General features: G+C 44.5%; 1 protein-coding gene and 1 long non-coding RNA gene across 2 annotated transcripts; one reads left to right on the top strand and one right to left on the bottom strand.

Annotated features, from left to right (window-relative positions):
• The first annotated feature begins 231 nt into the window (after positions 1–231).
• Positions 232–1,182, top strand: LOC105008518 (putative gustatory receptor clone PTE03). The gene has a single exon (XM_034293405.1). It carries the CDS (start codon positions 232–234, stop codon positions 1,180–1,182), a length of 951 nt encoding a protein of 316 aa, XP_034149296.1.
• Positions 1,183–18,185: 17,003 nt separating this feature from the next.
• Positions 18,186–19,329, bottom strand: LOC117594810. Its single transcript, XR_004576062.1, has 3 exons — positions 19,233–19,329; positions 18,383–18,486; positions 18,186–18,242 (listed from the first exon to the last, which is right to left on the bottom strand). It is a non-coding gene; the product is annotated as an uncharacterized LOC117594810 (long non-coding RNA).
• Between the last annotated feature and the right edge of the window lie 352 nt (positions 19,330–19,681).

Below are 19,681 nucleotides of genomic sequence, written 5' to 3'. Positions count from 1 at the left end.
AAGAGGATTTGGCCTAAAAAAATGGAAAGTAAATTATGCCATTGTTTAATCTAAACACGGTTGGGAATGATGTGCAGAAAATGGCGTGTTAAGACAGCCTATAACTGGCAATTTTGTAACTACAGTTATTACTGTGTGAGTTGCATAATGATTCATATAGTGTTACCAAAATACATTGTGTACATAAAATGTGCTTGTTTGCTTGTTTTTTTTAGGTCTGGACATTTTATTATGACAGGCCAGGCTCTTAATCAGACATTCAGTTACCACTTGCAGATTGCCAGTTTGGACATCCCTACCCCAGTGACCTACATTGTGTTCATCATTGGTCTCCTACTCTACTTGTTCTCTGTCTTCTGTAACCTGACCATCATGCTGTTGATCATCACGCAGCAGCTTCTCCACAAGCCCATGTTTTACATCCTCTTCAGTCTCCCCCTGAATGACCTGATAGGAATCAGCAGTATACTACCCAGGGTGTTGGCAGATATCGTGACACAGACCCACACTGTGTACTACCCAACATGTGTTTTTCAGGCCTTTCTATGTCACATGTATGGGGGTGGTGTACTTTTCATACTTGCAGCAATGTCAATTGATAGATATCTTGCCATTTGCAAACCACTTCAATATCCCTCAATCATGACACCTTTTACATTGTGTGTCATTATATCAGTTGCATGGGGTTTGGACCTGGCTTTGATACTGATCCTGTTTGCTCTTCAGGCGAGATCTACGAGGTGTAAGACTTACATAGAAAATGTATTTTGTAACAACCCCTCTTTGCTTCGCCTGTCATGTGGAGAAGATCTCACAGTTAACAACATTTATGGCTTGGCATTGACAGCTAATATGCAGATCATCAGTGTGGGTATTCAGCTATTTTCCTATATAAAAATTATTATAATATGCGTCAGTAATCGGCAGTCTGACACCAGCAGCAAGGCTGCCAAGACCTGTGTAGCTCAAATAGTAACATTTATCTTGTTTGAATTTATTGGCACATTTGAGATACTGTCATATCGCTTTGAGAACATACCCCCTAATGCAAAGAAACTGTGTGGCATAATGATTTTCATAGTCCTGCCCGTAGTTAATCCAATTATACATGGGATGAAAACAAAGGACATTCAAACCGCATGGTTTATGGTGATGAGGAAAAAAAAGGTAGCATTCAAATAGTTAATTTATTGAAGTTCTAAAGTGGTTTAAATATTATGATTTGTTTTTATATCTCCATTTTCCACATTCATAGTCACAAGTAGAAGATGTAATCGGTTTTCTTCACAACATGAACAGGTTTTATTTATGTGAGGTAGGTCTTCATCAATAATATACTTTTCCTAGTTTTTATATGTATTAAATGTACAACTCTATTTCCAAAATAGTTTGGATGCTGTGTAAAATGTAAATTAAACAGAATGCAATGATGTGGAAATCATTTGTACCTAGACAACATATCAAGTGCTGAAACTGAGAAATGTTATTTTTCCTTGAAAAATGTATGCCCACTTTGAATTTGATGCCAGCAAAACGTTTCGAAAAAGTTAGGACAGGGGCAACAAAAAGCAGGAAAAGTTGTGTAATGCAAAAAAAAAATACAAAAATAATAGTGTTGAATTCACACAACTAATCAGGTGTAAGGTTCTGTTTTGTTTTTGCTGTTCTTTAATGTAGCGTGTCCTTTTTGTTCAGATTGTTTTCACCGGTTTGTTGTTTAGTCCTCATTAGCACTCTATTCAATGATTTCCAAAACCGATTCTGTTGTGGAAATCAATGAATGGGCTCAGGAACACTTCTAAAAAGCACTTTGTGAACACAGTACATCGTTGCATCCACAAAAACTCTACCACGCAAAGAAAGAAACCAGGTATAAACAAGATCCAAAACTGCCGCAGCCTTTTCTTGGCCCAAGCTCATTTAAGATAGTCTGAGGCAAAGTGGAAAACTGTTCTGCAGTCTGACAAATCAAAATTAGAAATGTATGGTGTAGGGGTGTATTAGTGCACATGGCATGGGTGACTTCCACATATGAGAAGGCACCATAAATTCTGAACTATATCTGCTGGTTTTGGAGGAACATGCTCTATGCTACCATCCAGATGATGTCTTTTTCAGAGAAGGCCTTGCTTATTTCAGTGCCCCAACATTTTTGGGAAGCAGTGATGTAAGCTACCAACATATTTTTAGTAACTGATTAATTATTCCAATTATTCCTTAAAAAAATAACCTGCAACAGTCTAAAGGGAAAAAAACTGGGGTTATGAACTTAAATACGATAACTATGGTTATTTGCAAACATTATTATTCTGTTTAGAAAGTTTAACTGTTATTGTCATTAACTGCAATTTCCTCTGGATTTGAGCACTTGCTACTAAATTTCTTGTATGTACATGTCATATAATGAATAGATTAAAAATGCATGTTTTGCTACAAAAAACACTTGCCTAATGCTAATACTGCTTACATTGTTCTCGTGAATGATCATGCTTCACTATCTGGCAGTCTGAAAGACGAAACTAGATGTGGCAATACCAGGAAAACACTACCTACTAGAATGCATAGTGCTTACAGTAAAGTTTGGTCGAGGAGGGATAATGGTCTGGGGCTGTGTTTCAGGGTTTGGTTTAGGCCCCTGAGTTCAAATGAAGGGTTATCTTTCATTTGACATTTTTGACAATTGGGTGCTTCCAAATTTGTGGCAACAATTTGATGAAGGCCCTTTCATGTTCCAGCATGAGTGTGCCCCTGTGGACAAAGCAGGGTCCAAAAAAGACATGGTTCAGCAATGTAGCTGTGGAGGACCTCAAGTGACCTTTAGGATGTATTGGAATGACAGTTGTAAGCCAGGCCTTCTGATCCAACAATAGAGCCTCACAAATGTTATTTTGGTTGAATGGACACAAATTCCCACTGACACACACTGAAATCTTGTGGAATGCCTTCCAGAGTGGAGGCTGTTGTAGCTACAAAGGGGGGGCCAACTCCATGAATGTCTAGTAAACAAACTGGATTATTTAACTGCATTAGCTACATTATAAAAATAAAAAAACAGAAAACACCACCAACTAAAAACAAACCCAAATACACTGCCCTAAATCCAGATTTCATAGTGTACCAAAACTTCAGATACTATTTCACATCTGCAGATTTCTCCTTGAACTAGCAAGAAAACTAACACAATCATGGTGCAATCTGAAAAATAAACTGAACAAAATTATGAACTCAACACTTTTGTTTTTGCCCCCATTTATCATGAGCTGAACTCAAATATTTAAGACTTCCTGCATGTACACAAAAGGCCTATTTCTGTCAAATATTGTTCACAAATCTGTCCAAATCTATGTCAGTGAGCACTTCTCCTTTGCCGAGATAATCAATCCACCTCACAGGTGTGGCATCTCAAGATGCTGATTAGACAGCATGATTATTGCACAGGTGTGCCTTAGGCAGGCCACAATAAAAGGCCACCCTAAAATGGGGCAAGTTGATCAGCACTGCCATCTTGCGGATCGTCAGAGTCTGATACATCTACATTGTCCGAAAGGATTAAATAATTAGAAAAATGTGTAATACGTTTTACAATACAATAAAGTTTTACAATATAACGTTTAAAATAATACCATTTCTTACAGCTTGAGTGTTTGGTAGAAAACGATCCAGTGTTTGTGGTAGGCAATTCTGCAGAGAAATTTTTTTGTACCGATTTTATTCTGTGCAGGGTCCAGGAGGACTTTGGGTAAATCTCGGTACGCCTCGTCAGAATCTGTAATTAAACATTTTTAAAACGATAAATGAAGCATACGTAAAATAATAATACATTTATTAATAGAATTCTTACCATAAGTAGCAACTTCTTGCAGATATCCTGGATCAGACCAAGAGCTTGGTGAATAACTTCGATGCACCTGTGCTGAAATCTGTATGTGATTATTTAATAACTTCGGAGAAGGAGGAATAGTAGGCACGTAGAATTTTTGTGAATTGTCAAGAAAATTGGGATTAGTACAGAAGGGGAGTAGCTTGTCATTTCCATCTTCACCATTAAATTCCTCTATACACCAGGAAACAACTTGATTTGAGGGCAGGTTCCATGGTCAATACAACGATCTTGATTCTGGTGGCGGAATGTCAGCTATAAAAACAACATTACAGTATATCAATAAATTAATTAAATCTCACCTATTACATATCTTGATGGAGAGGAACCGTCCGGAGCTTTGACATCTTCAAGCCTTGATTCCGTTAAGTCGATGACTTCCGACAGAAACTGATCAAACGACATGTTGAAAATCCTACAATTTTAGAAACTTGTTAAGTGGCTTTCATCATCATCTTAGTTAAATATAATGTTACATTAGCATCATCTCTTAACTTTTAACATGTTGAAAGAGCAAAATCCTTTTTGAATTGGCAAGAGTTTTTTTCTTGAGAGATGGTTACTTGAGTTCTTCAACAAATGACTGAACGGTAAAGAGAGAATAATGAAACTCTATAACTGTTTTTGGAGACCTGTTTACCAATCTAATTTATTCCATCCATCCATCTTCTTCCGCTTATCCGGGGCCGAGTCACGGGGGCAGCAGTCTAAGCAGGGATGCCCAGACTTCCCTCTCCCCAGACACTTCCTCTAGCTCTTCCGGGGGGACACCGAGGCGTTCCCAGGCCAGCCGGGAGACATAGTCCCTCCAGCGTGTCCTAGGTCTTCCAGGGGGTCTCTTCCCGGTGGGACGGGACCGGAACACCTTCCCAGGAAGGCGTTCCGGAGGCATCCGAAAAAGATGCCCAAGCCACCTCAGCTGACCCCTCTCGATGTGGAGGAGCAGCGGCTCTACTCTGAGCTCCTCCCAGGTGACCGAGCTTCTCACCCTATCTCTAAGGGATCGCCCGGCCACCCTGCGGAGAAAGCTCATTTCGGCCGCCTGTATCCGAGATCTTGTCCTTTCGGTCATGACCCAAAGCTCATGACCATAGGTGAGAGTAGGAATGTAGATTGACTGGTAAATCGAGAGCTTCGCCTTGCGGCTCAGCTCTTTCTTCACCACGACAGACCGATACATCGACTGCATTACTGCAGAAGCTGCACCGATCCGTCTTCCCTCACTCGTGAACAAGACCCCTAGATACTTAAACTCCTCCACTTGAGGCAGGCACTCTCCACCAACCTGAAGTGGGCAAGCCACCCTTTTCCGACTGAGGACCATGGCCTCGGATTTGGAGGTACTGATTTTCATCCCCACCGCTTCAAACTCGGGTGCAAACCGTCCCAGTGCATGCTGAAGGTCCTGGTTAGAAGGGGCCAACACGACAACATCATCTGCAAAGAGCAGAGACGAAATTGTGTGGTCCCCAAACCCGACACCCTCCGGCCCCTGGCTGCGCCTAGAAATTCTGTCCATAAAAATTACGAACAGAACCGGTGACAAAGGGCAGCCCTGCCGGAGTCCAACATGCACTGGGAACAAGTCTGACTTACTGCTGGCAATGCGGACCAAGCTCCTGCTTCGGTTGTACAGGGACCTGACAGCCCTTAGCAAAGGACCCAGGACCCCATATTCCCCAAGCACCCTCCACAAGATGCCGCGAGGGACACAGTCGAATGCTTTCTCCAAATCCACAAAACACATGTGGATTGGTTGGGCAAACTCCCATGAACCCTCCATGGGAGGGTATAGAGCTGGTCCAGTGTTCCACGGCCCGGACGAAAACCACACTGTTCCTCCTGAATCCGAGGTTCTACTATCGGCCGTATTCTCCTCTCCAGAACCCTGGCATAGACTTTCCCGGGGAGGCTGAGAAGTGTGATCCCCCTATAGTTGGAACACACCCTCCGGTCCCCCTTCTTAAAAAGAGGGACCACCACCCCGGTCTGCCATCCCAGAGGCACTGTCCCCGACCGCCACGCGATGTTGCACAGGCGTGTCAACCAAGACAGCCCCACAACATCCAGAGACTTGAGGTACTCAGGGCGGATCTCATCCACCCCCGGTGCCTTGCCACCGAGGGGTTTCTTGACCACCTCTGTGACTTCAGCCCGGGTGATGGACGAGTCCACCTCTGAGCCCTCATCCTCTGCTTCCTCAATGGAAGACGTGTCAGCGGGATTGAGGAGATCCTCGAAGTACTCCTTCCACCGCCCGACGACATCCTCAGTTGAGGTCAACAGCTGCCCACCTCTACTGTAAACAGCGTTGGTAGGGCACTGTTTCCCTCTCCTGAGGCGCCGGATGGTTTGCCAGAATCTCTTCGAGGCCAGCCGATAGTCCTTCTCCATGGCCTCACCGAACTCCTCCCAGGCCCGAGTTTTTGCCTCCACAACCACCCGGGCTGCAGCCCGCTTGGCCTGTCGGTACCCGTCAGCTGCCTCAGGAGTCCCACAAGCCAACCAGGCCTGATAGGACTCCTTCTTCAGCTTGACGGCATCCCTTACTTCCGGTGTCCACCACCGGGTTCGGGGATTGCCGCCTCCACAGGCACCGGAGACCTTACGGCCACAGCTCCGAGCGGCTGCTTCGACAATGGCGGTGGAGAACATGGTCCACTCGGACTCAATATCTCCAACCTCCCTCGGGATCCAGTCGAAACTCTGCCGGAGGTGGGAGTTAAAGATCTCTCTGACAGGAGACTCGGCCAGACGTTCCCAGCAGACCCTTACAGTACGATTGGGCCTGCCGATCATCGACCTGCGGCCTAGGGTGTCCTGGTGCCACGTGCACTGATGGACACCCTTATGCTTGAACATGGTGTTCGTTATGGACAAACTGTGACTAGCACAGAAGTCCAATAATTGAACACCACTCGGGTTCAGATCCGGGGGGCCGTTCCTCCCAATCACGCCCCTCCAGGTGTCACTGTCGTTGCCCACGTGGGCGTTGAAGTCCCCCAGTAGAACAATAGAGTCCCCAGTCGGAGCACTTTCCAGCACCCCTCCCAGAGACTCCAAGAAGGTCGGGTACTCTGCACTGCCGTTCGGCCCGTAGGCACAAACAACAGTGAGAGACCTATCCCTGACCCGTAGGCGCAGGGAAACGACCCTCTCGTTCACCGGGGTAAACTCCAACACATGGCGGCAGAGCTGGGGAGCTATAAGCAAACCCACACCAGCCCGCCGCCTCTCACCATGGGCAACTCCAGAGTGGTGAAGAGTCCATCCTCTCTCAAGGAGTGTGGTTCCAGAGCCCAAGCCGTGTGTAGAGGTGATCCCGATTACCTCTAATCGTAACCTCTCAACCTCACGCACCAACTCAGGCTCCTTCCCCGCCAGCGAGGTGACATTCCACGTCCCTGGAGCCAGTTTCCGTGTCCAGAGATCGGGTTGTCTAGGCCCCTGCCTTCGACTGCCGCCCGATCCTCTTCGCACCGGCCCCTTATGGTCCCTCCTGTGGGTGGTGAGCCCACGGGAGAATCTAATTTATTGATTTTTCAAATGGCCCCAGCATTTTAAATTCTCGCCTTGCCTAAAAAAGTCGTGAATATTGTAAAGCACAAGAGAAATACTGGCCCACTCGTCCACGAGGAAGCTAAATATCTCTATAAAATAATTAACTTTGTTTGCTATGTCACCATAAACCGGACAACTAACTATAATCAAAGCATTAGCAATTTTGTAAACCGTACACCCATATACGGAGATCTTAACTTTGGTATCCTGACTTTGAGATGCCACTCTTATAGCTCTAAGCACTTTGCTGTGTACTTTAAACTCCGTAGCAAAGTCTGTACCTGTCACGGTCGTGGGAGGAGAAGGACACAGGCGCAGAGTAGAGGTAATGGAGATAATCCATCTTTTAATGAAAACAAAAGGCAGCAACAAGTGCCGTGGGTTAACTTCAACAGGACAAAACCAAAATGTGCTGGCATGGCTGAACTTAAATAGGGTCCCCAATTGGAGGCAATGACTAACACCTGCCTCCAATTGGGGAAACCAAAAAGGATTAGTGGTGGCCAGATGCCACCTCCTGTCCTGTCCTGGCTATGCCCCGAGCCCAGCGTAGAGATGGCTAGGGGCACAGCCAGGACGTACTATTGACTACAGGACGTACTGTACTATTGACTACGTTAAACACGTTTTTACTCAAATTACGAGTAAAACACCAAGCAAGGGTTTAAACACCAAGCAAGGGTTTAAATACACCCTGTTCAAACGTGCTACCGCCTTGAGAATCTGTATGTAGGGGTTCTTTCTTAGTAGAATAGATCTGTAATAGTGAATTGATTGGATCGTAAATATATTTTAAGTTATCACTAGATTTGATCTCGAAATTCTCTGGTAGTCTATGAAAGCATTTTTCCATCAGCAATGTCATGCTGATCTATCAGCTGCTTAAACAGTGGTATTTGTGTTCTATAAACATTCTTCTTTGGTGCATTGTATATTTCTGGAACTTTTTTTCCATTCCTCCGTTCTGCTACCTATTTCATAAGTTTGGGTTGACACGGGTGTATCACTAAGGACAGACACCATCTCTTGATTCTTATACAGAGTAAAAAAGAATTTCAGCTGCAAACCAGGAAAATCTAGCTCTTATTTATTGGTAACTCTCAGAGAATGAACCAAAGGTAACTGCTACTCAAACCCCACACCACCCACCCTTGCATCTCAAGAAACCCTACACCACCATTTGCGCACCCTCTTTTCCCAGACCCTGAAAAAACCTGCTCAGAGGAAGCCCGGGGCCCCCGTCTGGAACCAGGCCCAGAGGGAGTGCTCACCGGCGAGCACCTGGTGGCCGGGTTTGCCACGGAGCCCGGTCGGGCATAGCCCGGAAAATCTATGTGGCACCGCCCTCTCCATCCTATGGGCCCACCACTCATGGGAGGAACCACTGGGGTCGTGTGTGCTGCCATATGGATGGCAGTGAAGGCCAGGGGCCTTGACGGACCAGACCCAGGCAGCAGGGGCTGGCTCTGGGGACGTGGAACGTCACCTCCCTGTGGGGAAAGGAGCCAGAACTTGTGGAGGATACTCACAAGCCCCCGGCTGAGTGCCACTATGTTGGAGTTTACCCCAGTGGATGAGAGGGTCGCGTCCCTACGCCTACGGGTTGGGGGGGGGGGACCTCTGACTGTTGTATGTGCATATGCCCCGAACAGCAGTTCGGAGTATTTGGCCTTCTTGGAGACCCTGAATGGAGTCCTGTATGGGGCTCCAGTAGGGGACTCCATAATTCTGCTGGGGGACTTCAACGCACACGTGGGCAATGATGGAGACACCTGGAGAGGAATGATAGGGAGAAACGGCCTCCCTGATCTGAACTCGAATTGTCGTTTGTTGTTAGAGTTCTGTGCTAGTCATGGATTATCTATAACGAACATCTTGTTCGAACATAAGGATGCTCATAAGTGTACATGGTACCAGAGCACCCTAGGCCGACGATTGATTTTGTGATCATGTCATCGGATCTGAGGCCGCATGTTTGGACACTTGGGTAAAGAGAGGGGCGGAGCTGTCAACCGATCACCATTTGGTGGTGAGTTGGGTCAGGGGGTGGGGGAAGACTCTGGACAGAACGGGATAGCCCAAAGGGGTAGTGCGGGTAAACTGGGAACATCTGGAGGAGACCCCCGTGCAAAAGATCTTCAACTCACACCTCCGGCTAAACTTTTTTGGCATCCCTGTGGAGGTTCGGGGCATTGAACCTGAGTGGTCGATGTTCAGAGCCTCCATTGCTGAAGCTGCGGCGGGGAGCTGAGGTCGAAAGGTCTTAGGTGCATCAAGGGGCGGTAACCCTTGAACACCCTGGTGGACACCAGTGGTCAGGGAAGCTGTCCGACTGAAGGAGGACTCCAGAGCCGGTTGCAGTGTACCGCCGGACGCGAAGGGCTGCGACCTCTGCTGTGAAAGAGGCAAAACAGCGGATGTGTTTGGTGAAGCCATGGAGAAGGACTTTCGGTCGGCTCCAAGGTGCTTCTGAAAAAACTGTCTGCCACCTCAGGAGGGGAAAACTGGGGAACTATGCAAACTGTGTACAGTAAGGATGGAACACTGTTGACCTCAGCTGAGGAGGTAATTGGGCGATGGAAGGAGCACTTCTGTGGGCTATCCAATCCCTGTACATCCAAAGTGAGAGCTGTGTTCGTGTTCTCGGTAGTATGTCAGACTTGTCCCAGGTGGGGGTTGGCCTCCGCCAGGGCTGCGCTTTGTCACCAATCCTGTTTGTAACTTTTATGGACAGGATATCGAGGCGTAGTCGGGGTGGGGAGGGGTTGCAGTTCGGTTGTCTGGGGATTTCGCTGCTTTTTGCGGATGATGTGGACCTGATGGCATCATCGGTCTGTGACCTTCAGGACTCACTGGACCTGTTCGCAGCCAAGTGCAAAGCGGTTGGGATGAAGAATAGCACCTCTTAATCTGAAGCCATGGTTCTCAGCAGGAAACCGATGGAGTGCCTCCTCCAGGTAGGGATTGAGGCGTTACCCCAAGTAAAGGAGTTCAAGTATCTTTGGGTCTTGTTCGCGAGTAAGGGGACAATGGAGCGGGAGATTAGCCGGAGAATCGGAGCAGCAGGGGTGGTATTGCATTCGCTTTACCGCACCGTTGTGACAAAAAGAGAGCTGAGCCGTAAAGGCAAAGCTCTCAATATACCGGTAAATTTTCGTTCATGAGGGCTGGGTCATGACCGAAATAACTAGATCAAGCAGCTGAAATGGGTTTTCTCAGAAGGGTGGCTGGCTTCTCCCTTAGAGATAAGGTGAGATGCTCAGTCATCCGTGAGGAACTCGGAGTAGAGCCGCTGCTCCTTTGCATCGAAAGGAGCCAGTTGAGGTGGTACAGGCATCTGTTAAGGATGCCCCCAGGACGTCTCCCTAGGGAGGTATGTCCAGCTGGGAGGAAACCTCGGGGTAAGCCCAGGACTAGGTGGAGAGATTATATTTCGACAGTGGCCTGGGAACGCCTCGGGATCCCCCAGTCAGAGCTGGCAAATGTTGCTCGGGAAAGGGAAGTTTGGGGTCCCCTGCTGGAGCTGCTGTCCCCGCGACCCGATACCGGATGAAGATGAGAGATGAGATGAAAGTCTTCTAGAAACAGACCTGCGAGTAAACAGGATGCGTTAAAATAGTAGCCGAGTTAGAAAAGCTAAGGTCAGAAAACTGAGAAGGACATAATCAGACCAAACTAGCATCAATGATAGAACTGATAAAACTGAAAATTAGAGAAGAGAACCATGGCTGTGGAAGAACGTATAAGTGCGGATGAAGACAATGGGATAAGGTACGAGAGAGCTATACGTTATCTGTGTTAGAAATCGGCCGTTTCGTATAGTGGTTGTAATAATTAGCATACCCGTTTGTCAAGGGAGAGAGAAAGTAGATTATTTATTGCAGCATTAGAAAGTCTTGTTCATGAGGTTACGGACCTGGTCTTCCTTACACAACCTCAATCTCATCTCAGTCAATCTCTTCTCACTGTAATGTTGGTTACCAGCTAGCCTATACATTAAGGGCGTTTCTAACTTTTTAGAAGTCAACCCCCATGCCATATGGCCATCGTAAACATTCCTGTCATTAGAGCGCTACCTACTGAGAGATAATCTAAACAGAGGTGTTTCTGTTGTTCTCATTATCTAGGCACATTCACTTCCAATGAAACGTACATTCATATTGTAATTGTTAATGCTCAGATTCTACAGTCCCCCCTATCAAACATTTAAAGAAAAACATTACATGTTTGATAAAACATTACAATTCAATTCCTAATGAAAAGAAAAGGCCCATATGCATATGTTACAAATGACTAAAATGAAAGAACAAAATGAGTATCTGACCAATCAGGTCTTATTGTTCCTCAAATGAAAATGAATGTAAACAGGACAATTGACACACCACACTCCGACACATAACTCAATGTATGACAGTCATCAATCCTGTCCCCACCTCAGATTATAAAGGTCAAGAAATATTGACATCAACAGGTTATTATCAGTGTTAACGGTGTTCAGCAGAAAACCAGACTCAACATGACATCATGATTAAAACATTTCCCCCAAAGTCCATTGAACAATCAAAACCCCCCTTGTCCGTATCATGATCCATGCAACAAAATCATACAAAAGACTTATGCATATCCTGTTGTACCTGTGACAGATTTCTACCTGTAAAATAGGGAAAACATCTACCTTTGTCAGGGACCATCTATAATAGGGAACAATTTACTGTCCAAACAAACCATGATAGCCATCATAATGTAGATAATTAAGCATCATCACAAATACGCCGAAGTCCAATACTGGGATTGTCATCGTGTAGAGTTTCCCACCTGTCTTGCGAGAAACAAACCTTCATACATATGAAATCACCATATCAGTTTATTTAGGAAAATCTTAGATTGTAAGGAAAGAAGTAAGTTTCCAATCAAGTGTCCTTCAGTTCTCGTCTTCAGTTTTCTTTGTCTTGCATCAGTGATGAAAGTTCCAAAATCAATTATTGCAGTCAGTGTGATGTGGACCCAGCAATTTGCCTGGTTGTCCTAACAAGTCAGTGTAGGTGTATAATGGATAAGTGAGTTTCCAACACTTCACTTAATCAAGATTAACACCACAACAGTGTATTCCACTGTGTTGGGACCCTGTGACCTTTCCAGTCAACTGGCCCGTGGTCCTCTGACCTGTAGTATTTGGAGTCCTTCAGGACTCAGGTGGATTCTCCTCATCTCACTGTCAACGATTCATCTATAAATGGAGTGTGAAGCCAAGTGATCTGACCCTGGCATCGTTCTGCCATGTGAGTGGTCAGGAAAATATGAAACAGATTCAACCAATGTGGTTGTAGAAGTCCTTCTTGAACATGTTGCTGGTACTCACACACTCAGTTGTCTGTGTCCAGTCAGTGACATGATGTATCATCAGAAAAGGGGTTGTGATGTCCTGATCTGTTGAAAGTATAACTGCAAAACAACGATTAGTGTGGTTCAACAGTCCATCGGACTTTCATCCACTGGGTATGGTTCCGTCAACTCCCAACAATGAAGACAATAGATCAGTCCTGAAAACTTGTGGATCTCAGAAGTTCCATCATAAGAGTGAAGTGTACACTCTATTCAGACAAGTTTCCATAAAAGTCTATGTCAAAGTTCCTTTCCCATCCAGAACTGGCTTGGTTGTTTTATGACTCCTTGTGCTATATTAATGCCCGATAGCAGCTAGCAGTGGAATAAAATTGTCAGACTTGACTTTGCTTAGCCAAATCAGAAATGGTTAGATCTATACTATTCAACCATTAAAATGTTAGACCTTACATCAACCAAAACAATTTCCAAATAAACCAATTAAAAACATCCTGTAAATGGAAAATGTAAAACATAACAGATGCCAATGCTCCGTTATAGCTATGCAAACAGGAAAAACTAATTTTTTCACAAAACTCCTTATAAATACCAATTTGATTTGCCTTGAGCCCTAAGCTCAACTCTTTCCAATCATAATCAATTATCATATCATACATCCCCCCTGCCTTCACTTCATTAAGTCAATGGAAAATGACACCATGAGTGAATGCAAAACAATGACAAATAAGGCTACAGGAGGCGCCATCCTGAACCCACACTGGCCATCTTTTCAGGACAGACATGAAAAATAGAGAATTGGTAGTAGGGATGGATCTATAATCCATTCGATAAGGAGTTGCATCCTGTATATTCATCAAAACAAAGTGAACAAGTTAAAAAACACAAACATTCACTAATACAAAGACATCAATGTGCAACACGGTCGCTTGTGCGAAGGAATTATAAACCATATAACCCATTAACAAATTTTACCACATAGCTAAACAGCTCTCAAATTTGTCTTTGCCACAGTACCATCACACAGGTCTGTGAAATTGGCTATCATGCATTTATAATATCCTGTAGTTTCTTGGCACATGCCTAACTAAATTGTTCGGCCCCCAGGGGATAAACTGTGCAACTAAATTGTAGGAGTGAAAAACTCCAGCCCATGTGCAGTGGTTTACCTGTTGCAACCACCAGGGCAATTGTATTAGCATAGCGACAGCATACAACTTTAGAATTTTTACAGGCAACGGCCAAACTACCTCATGAAAAACAGTGTCTTGAGTAACCTCCTAAATTTTAGGGAATTCGCAAAGTTAGATTCATTTTTATTCCAAATAGTGGCGGTCAGCTAAACCTTAAATCGCAACTTTATGCTTTTTCTTTGTTCTATCATCAACAATGGGGGATGACTTTTGGTCTCTACCCTCACTTCAGTTGGTTTCAAAATCATACATTTCAACATTAAAGCTATTGAGAGGAAAATATATTTAGCTTTCACTTAATGTTTGTTTATCCCAAAACTGTATATGCTTTTGTTGATAAAATTACCATAGATGAGACCAGACTGAACACTCAAATTCCCTTAGTAATAGGCTACTCTGATGTAATGGGAAAGGTTGCTACTATGAGCTCCACCCATTTATGGCAATCCATTAAAAAGGCCAAATGTTAGTTTCTGGTCCTCAGACTATCCTATCAATTTAGCCGACATCCTTGGTTAACTGGAGATTTTGATTTAGTGTCCAACCCATCTAATATTTTCGCAGTTTGTAGAAATGTGCTCATCATTATCTATACAACAACTCAACATTAGGGTGGAAATTAAGAAACTCTTAAGAATGGCAATCCAGACAGAAAACAGATGTATGACATCACTAAAATCAAGGTACAATAAGTAATCCAAAGGAAACTCAATGTAGGCCTTAAACACGGTTACATCAATTACCTATTTGTTCATTAGTCAATTTACCATTTTAGAATTTAAACTCCATTAACGTGTATCAGGTGTTGGTTTTGAAAACAAGCATTATCCCAGTTATCGTTGGTAAATACAAATAAGAGAAACTATATTATTTAACCAAACTCAATTCAGCATTTAAAATACATCTAATTGTTATGTTGGGGAATAAACTCGCTTCAGCTGTATTACCCTTTTTTTTTTTTAAGGCTATGACTATATTGGATTAAAATTCAGTCCTCATGGGACACTGCGTGTCTCCTTAAAGTACAAGTCTATCACCATGTGGATTCTTCATCCTACCACTTATACAATATAAAAGGAGAGTGAAAACACAATACGTTAACCTTTTTGTAAGACAACCTTGAGACTATTTTACCAGATTAGAAAATCATTGTACCAAATTCTAATTCATCATAGGTTTCAGATGTACCCACTTGTGCTAGCGAACAGCTCAGCAAGCAACAGACAAGTACCACGTGGTGGGCCTTGATTAAGGCTTACCTACATTGTGAGACCCCCCTTGAGGCCTTACGGTTTTAAACATTATCATCAACGCAATAAATACGTTTGACTCAAAATTACATAAGTACACATGACAAAACAGGTTATTTCTTGAATACCTATTAAAACATGTTCAAGCATGACAGAACAAAACAGGCTATTTCGAATGCCTATTAAAACATGCTATATAACATTCAATTGCTTCTCAAACTACATGTAATATTTAATTAAATAAGCTTGGCTATTACCGAGGAAGGTGATCAGGTTTCCTTGATAAGTTCCAGCTTCATTTAATGATTAGGTACGATACATTTTTAGGAAATAAACATTTAAGAACTCTGAATCAATGATTATGAAAGCTCACGTCAGTTCCTAGTATTGTCCATGATTCCAGGATCCCATAAGAGAGACTCCATCTTGATACTACTGTCGGTCAGCCAGGTGGTCAAACAGAATGAATCTTCGTCCATTTCGATTGTCTCCTTTTGCGCCTTTCGACTGTTGTCCTTTCTCGGCCATCTTAACTTTCCTCTGTGTTCTCTCTTCGTCTGTACCACACTCTCCATCTGTCCATATACAACTTCCTCGGAATCCATCTTGTTTAGCCGGAAAACGTTCTTTTTCTTTCTGTCCATTTCGAGTCCAGGCATCGTTGTTAATGATCCTTTTCGTTCTTGATGGTATCCTATTCGCGCCTTGCTTTTTAAACATGAACGCATCATGCGCGTCAGAGGCTGCAGTCCTCTTGTTGTATTTGTACAACTGGACGGCATTATATTTTTACTTGTACAAGTCACTGTATAATTGCCGAAAAATACAATATCACACACTAATCCCGAAAAGGAAAATGGAGTGTCATCATACTATGGCGACATGGAATACAGTTCAGCACTGAAGCACACCGGTCAACGCCCCAACAAATTGAGACGGACTGTCCGCACCCGCAGACAGATTCCACGCAATAAAAATCACGGCCTAGTCGGGTCGTCATAGGGCTTGTTTGACAAACTAACGCTTTTTGCAATCTTGACAGTTCGTTCTATGGCGTAGTTTTATGACTCACTGTTCAGTTGTTTTCAGCAACCAGTAACCGGGAAAAACAACTTCTTCCTCGCGATTGCAAATCGAGCCCCTAAGCTCTCCAGCTGAAGTTCAGCAGAATCGTTAAAACATATCCATCGGGTCGCGGCAGCATCGTGTTAGAAATCGGCCGTTTCGTATATAGTGGTTGTAATAATTAGCATACCCGTTTGTCAAGGGAGAGAGAAAGTATATTATTTATTGCAGCATTAGAAAGTCTTGTTCATGAGGTTACGGACCTGGTCTTCCTTACACAACCTCAATCTCATCTCAGTCAATCTCTTCTCACTGTAATGTTGGTTACCAGCTAGCCTATACATTAAGGGCGTTTCTAACTTTTTAGAAGTCAACCCCCATGCCATATGGCCATCGTAAACATTCCTGTCATTAGAGCGCTACCTACTGAGAGATAATCTAAACAGAGGTGTTTCTGTTGTTCTCATTATCTAGGCACATTCACTTCCAATGAAACGTACATTCATATTGTAATTGTTAATGCTCAGATTCTACATCTGCTACGACGAGAGATGGACCTAACAGCTAGGTGTGAAGATCTGCAGAACAGAACAAGAAGAAACAATCTGAGAATCTATCGGGTGCCTTTGGGTAGCAAGGGGAACGATGTAAAGGCATTTGTCATGGAGCTGATTCAATCTGTACTTAATCCAAAACCTGTACAACGTCCAAACCGAAAGATCCCAAGGCTATACCTAGGTCTCTAGACATTAGATTTGTGGCCTACTCCGTTAAAGATGCGATCCTTCAACAAGCATGGAGCCAAAAACTAAAATACAAAGATACCCAAATATTCTTTGACCATGATTACTCTTCCGAATTGCAGAGGAAGAGAACACAGGTGCGAGAGGTCATCAAACACCTGAAGCCAATTGCCTCTATCCAGCGCAACTGAAACTGTTTGTGCAAACAGGGGAACAGACTTACTCTACGCTCTCAGAGGCTCTTCCAGCCCTGGCGGAGTATAACATACATCCAAAAGTAGACGAAAGAGCGCAGATGGATGGCGAGATGTTGTGGGGAAGAGACGTGGGGAAGGGGCAGCGGGAGTGATGCCCTCTGCGGACCTTGCGGCCCTCTTTGAATGACAGCGGCGTTAACGGAGCTCAGCTGAACTGTGAGTGAAGACGCACAATGAGCAGCAACCCTTCCACGGACGACAGCGGCCAAGACACGGTGTGTGAATCCCACGGAGGAATTGTTGCCATTGTTCGGAGAGGGATAGCCTCTGGGTACCTGGTTGCACAACACATGATAGTCAGCAGAAACTGGTTTCCTGCTCTAGTTTTTGGGAGAGGGCCAACACAGTCTATGATTATCCTGTCAAATGGTTCCCCCACCACCGGTATGGGATGTAGCGGCGCACGGGGAACCCCCTGATTAGGCTTTCCTGCTAGCTGACATGTCTTGCATGCATTGCAATGCTTAATCACATCTGCTTTCAGACCAGGCGAGGACCATTACATGTGTTAAAGGAACAAATGCTGAGTTCAACGCAGAGTACAGTGAGTAATGTATAGGACTATGTGACCAAGACCCGTGAAAGGTTGCATAAAGCATGTGAACTAGCTAAGGAGTCTCTTTCCAGCACCCAGAAACGGATGAAAATAAGGTATGACAAAAAGGCTGTGAAACGTGTGTTTGTCCCTGGAGATCAGGTACTAGTGTTGTTACCGGTGCCAGGTTCGTCTTTATCAGCTCATTATTGTGGTCCATACACTGTGGAAAAATGCATAAGTGAAACAAATTACATCATAAGAACCCCTGAGAGAAGGCGCCCTCACCGCTTATGCCATGTTAATATGCTCAAAGAATACCGCACCGTAAATGTTAACAAACCTGTTAGCCCAACAGAGACCAGCCCATGTGGTGCTCCAGGTCCGGTAGCTGGGATGCTGGTGGCAGAGGTCTGCCCTGAGGATGACATGGAGGACGGTTTAAAAGAACAGTCTGGTATAAGGATCAGTGAAAGGTTAAACAATTCAGAAATGAAGAAAGTGTTGCCGTCTATAATGGTGCATTTAGACAACAAGAAACAGGAAGAACTCATTCACCTTATTCATTCGTTTCCCAGTCTCTTTCAGGACGTTCCCAGCCGCACAACAGTGTTGGAGCATGACATCGACGTAGGAAATGCGTCGCCCATCAGAATGCACCCCTACCGTGTTAACGCCCGAAAAAGAGAGGTAATGAGGAAGGAAACTGAGTATCTAACTAAAAACGACATGGCTATACCTAGCCACAGTCCGTGGAGCGCTCCCTGTATTTTGGTACCCAAACCAGACGGTACTTCTAGGTTGTGTACGGATTATAGGCGAGTAAATGCTATTACCGTACCTGATTCATATCCTATGCCCAGAATTGACGATTGCGTTGATACCATTGGTTCAGCGGTTTATGTCAGCAAATTAGATATGCTGAAGGGATATTGGCAGGTGCCGTTGTCCTCCTGCGCTTCTGATATTTCCACCTTTGTAACGCCAGACGATTTCCTGCAGTATACCGTAATGGCGTTTGGAATGCGCAATGCCCCAGCCACCTTCCAGCGCTTAGTCAACGTGGTGTTAGCAGATGTGCCCAAATGTACGGCCTACTTAGATGACATCGTGGTACACTCTTCGTCGTGGGAAGAGCATGTAGCCACGTTAGCGGATGTTGTTCCGTCGTTTAGCAGCAGCCTCCCTAACGCTGAATTTAGCGAAATGTGATTTCAACAGTGGCAACAGTGACCTACTTAGGGAAGGAAGTAGGTAGGGGCGAGGTACGTCCCATAGCTAGGAAAGTGGAAGCTATCGTTTCATACCCTGTGCCAACCACCAGACGCCAGCTGCGGCGATTTGTTGGTATGGTTGGTTATTACCGTACATTCTGTAAGAATTTCTCTACCGTAATAACTCCTCTCACCTCATTACTGAGCCCGAAGGTACAGTTTACGTGGTCTGCAGAGTGTCAACAGGCGTTTGAGTCAGCTAAGGCTCTTCTCTGTTCCTCCCCGGTTTTAGCAGCACCCGATCCCAGCAAGCCTTTCAAGCTGGAAGTCGATGCCAGTAGTATGGGTGCAGGGGCAGTTCTGATACAGGAGGATGATGAAGGGATCGATAGGCCCGTTTGTTTCTATTCTAAGAAATTCACACCCTGTCAGACACGTTATTCTACAGTCGAGCAAGAGACGTTGGCACTACTGTTAGCGTTACAATTCTTTGAAGTGTATGTGGGGTCTAGTGCCTTACCTGTGGTTGTTTACACCGATCATAATCCTCTAGTTTTCCTCAGCAGGATGTACAACAGCAACAGGCGGTTGATGCGGTGGGCGTTGATTGTGCAGGGATACAACCTCACTATCCACCATATTA

This window comes from Esox lucius, chromosome 1 (assembly GCF_011004845.1).
Source record: "Esox lucius isolate fEsoLuc1 chromosome 1, fEsoLuc1.pri, whole genome shotgun sequence".
NCBI classification, from domain to species: Eukaryota; Metazoa; Chordata; class Actinopteri; order Esociformes; family Esocidae; genus Esox; species Esox lucius.
This window is presented reverse-complemented; position numbering and strand designations above follow the sequence as displayed.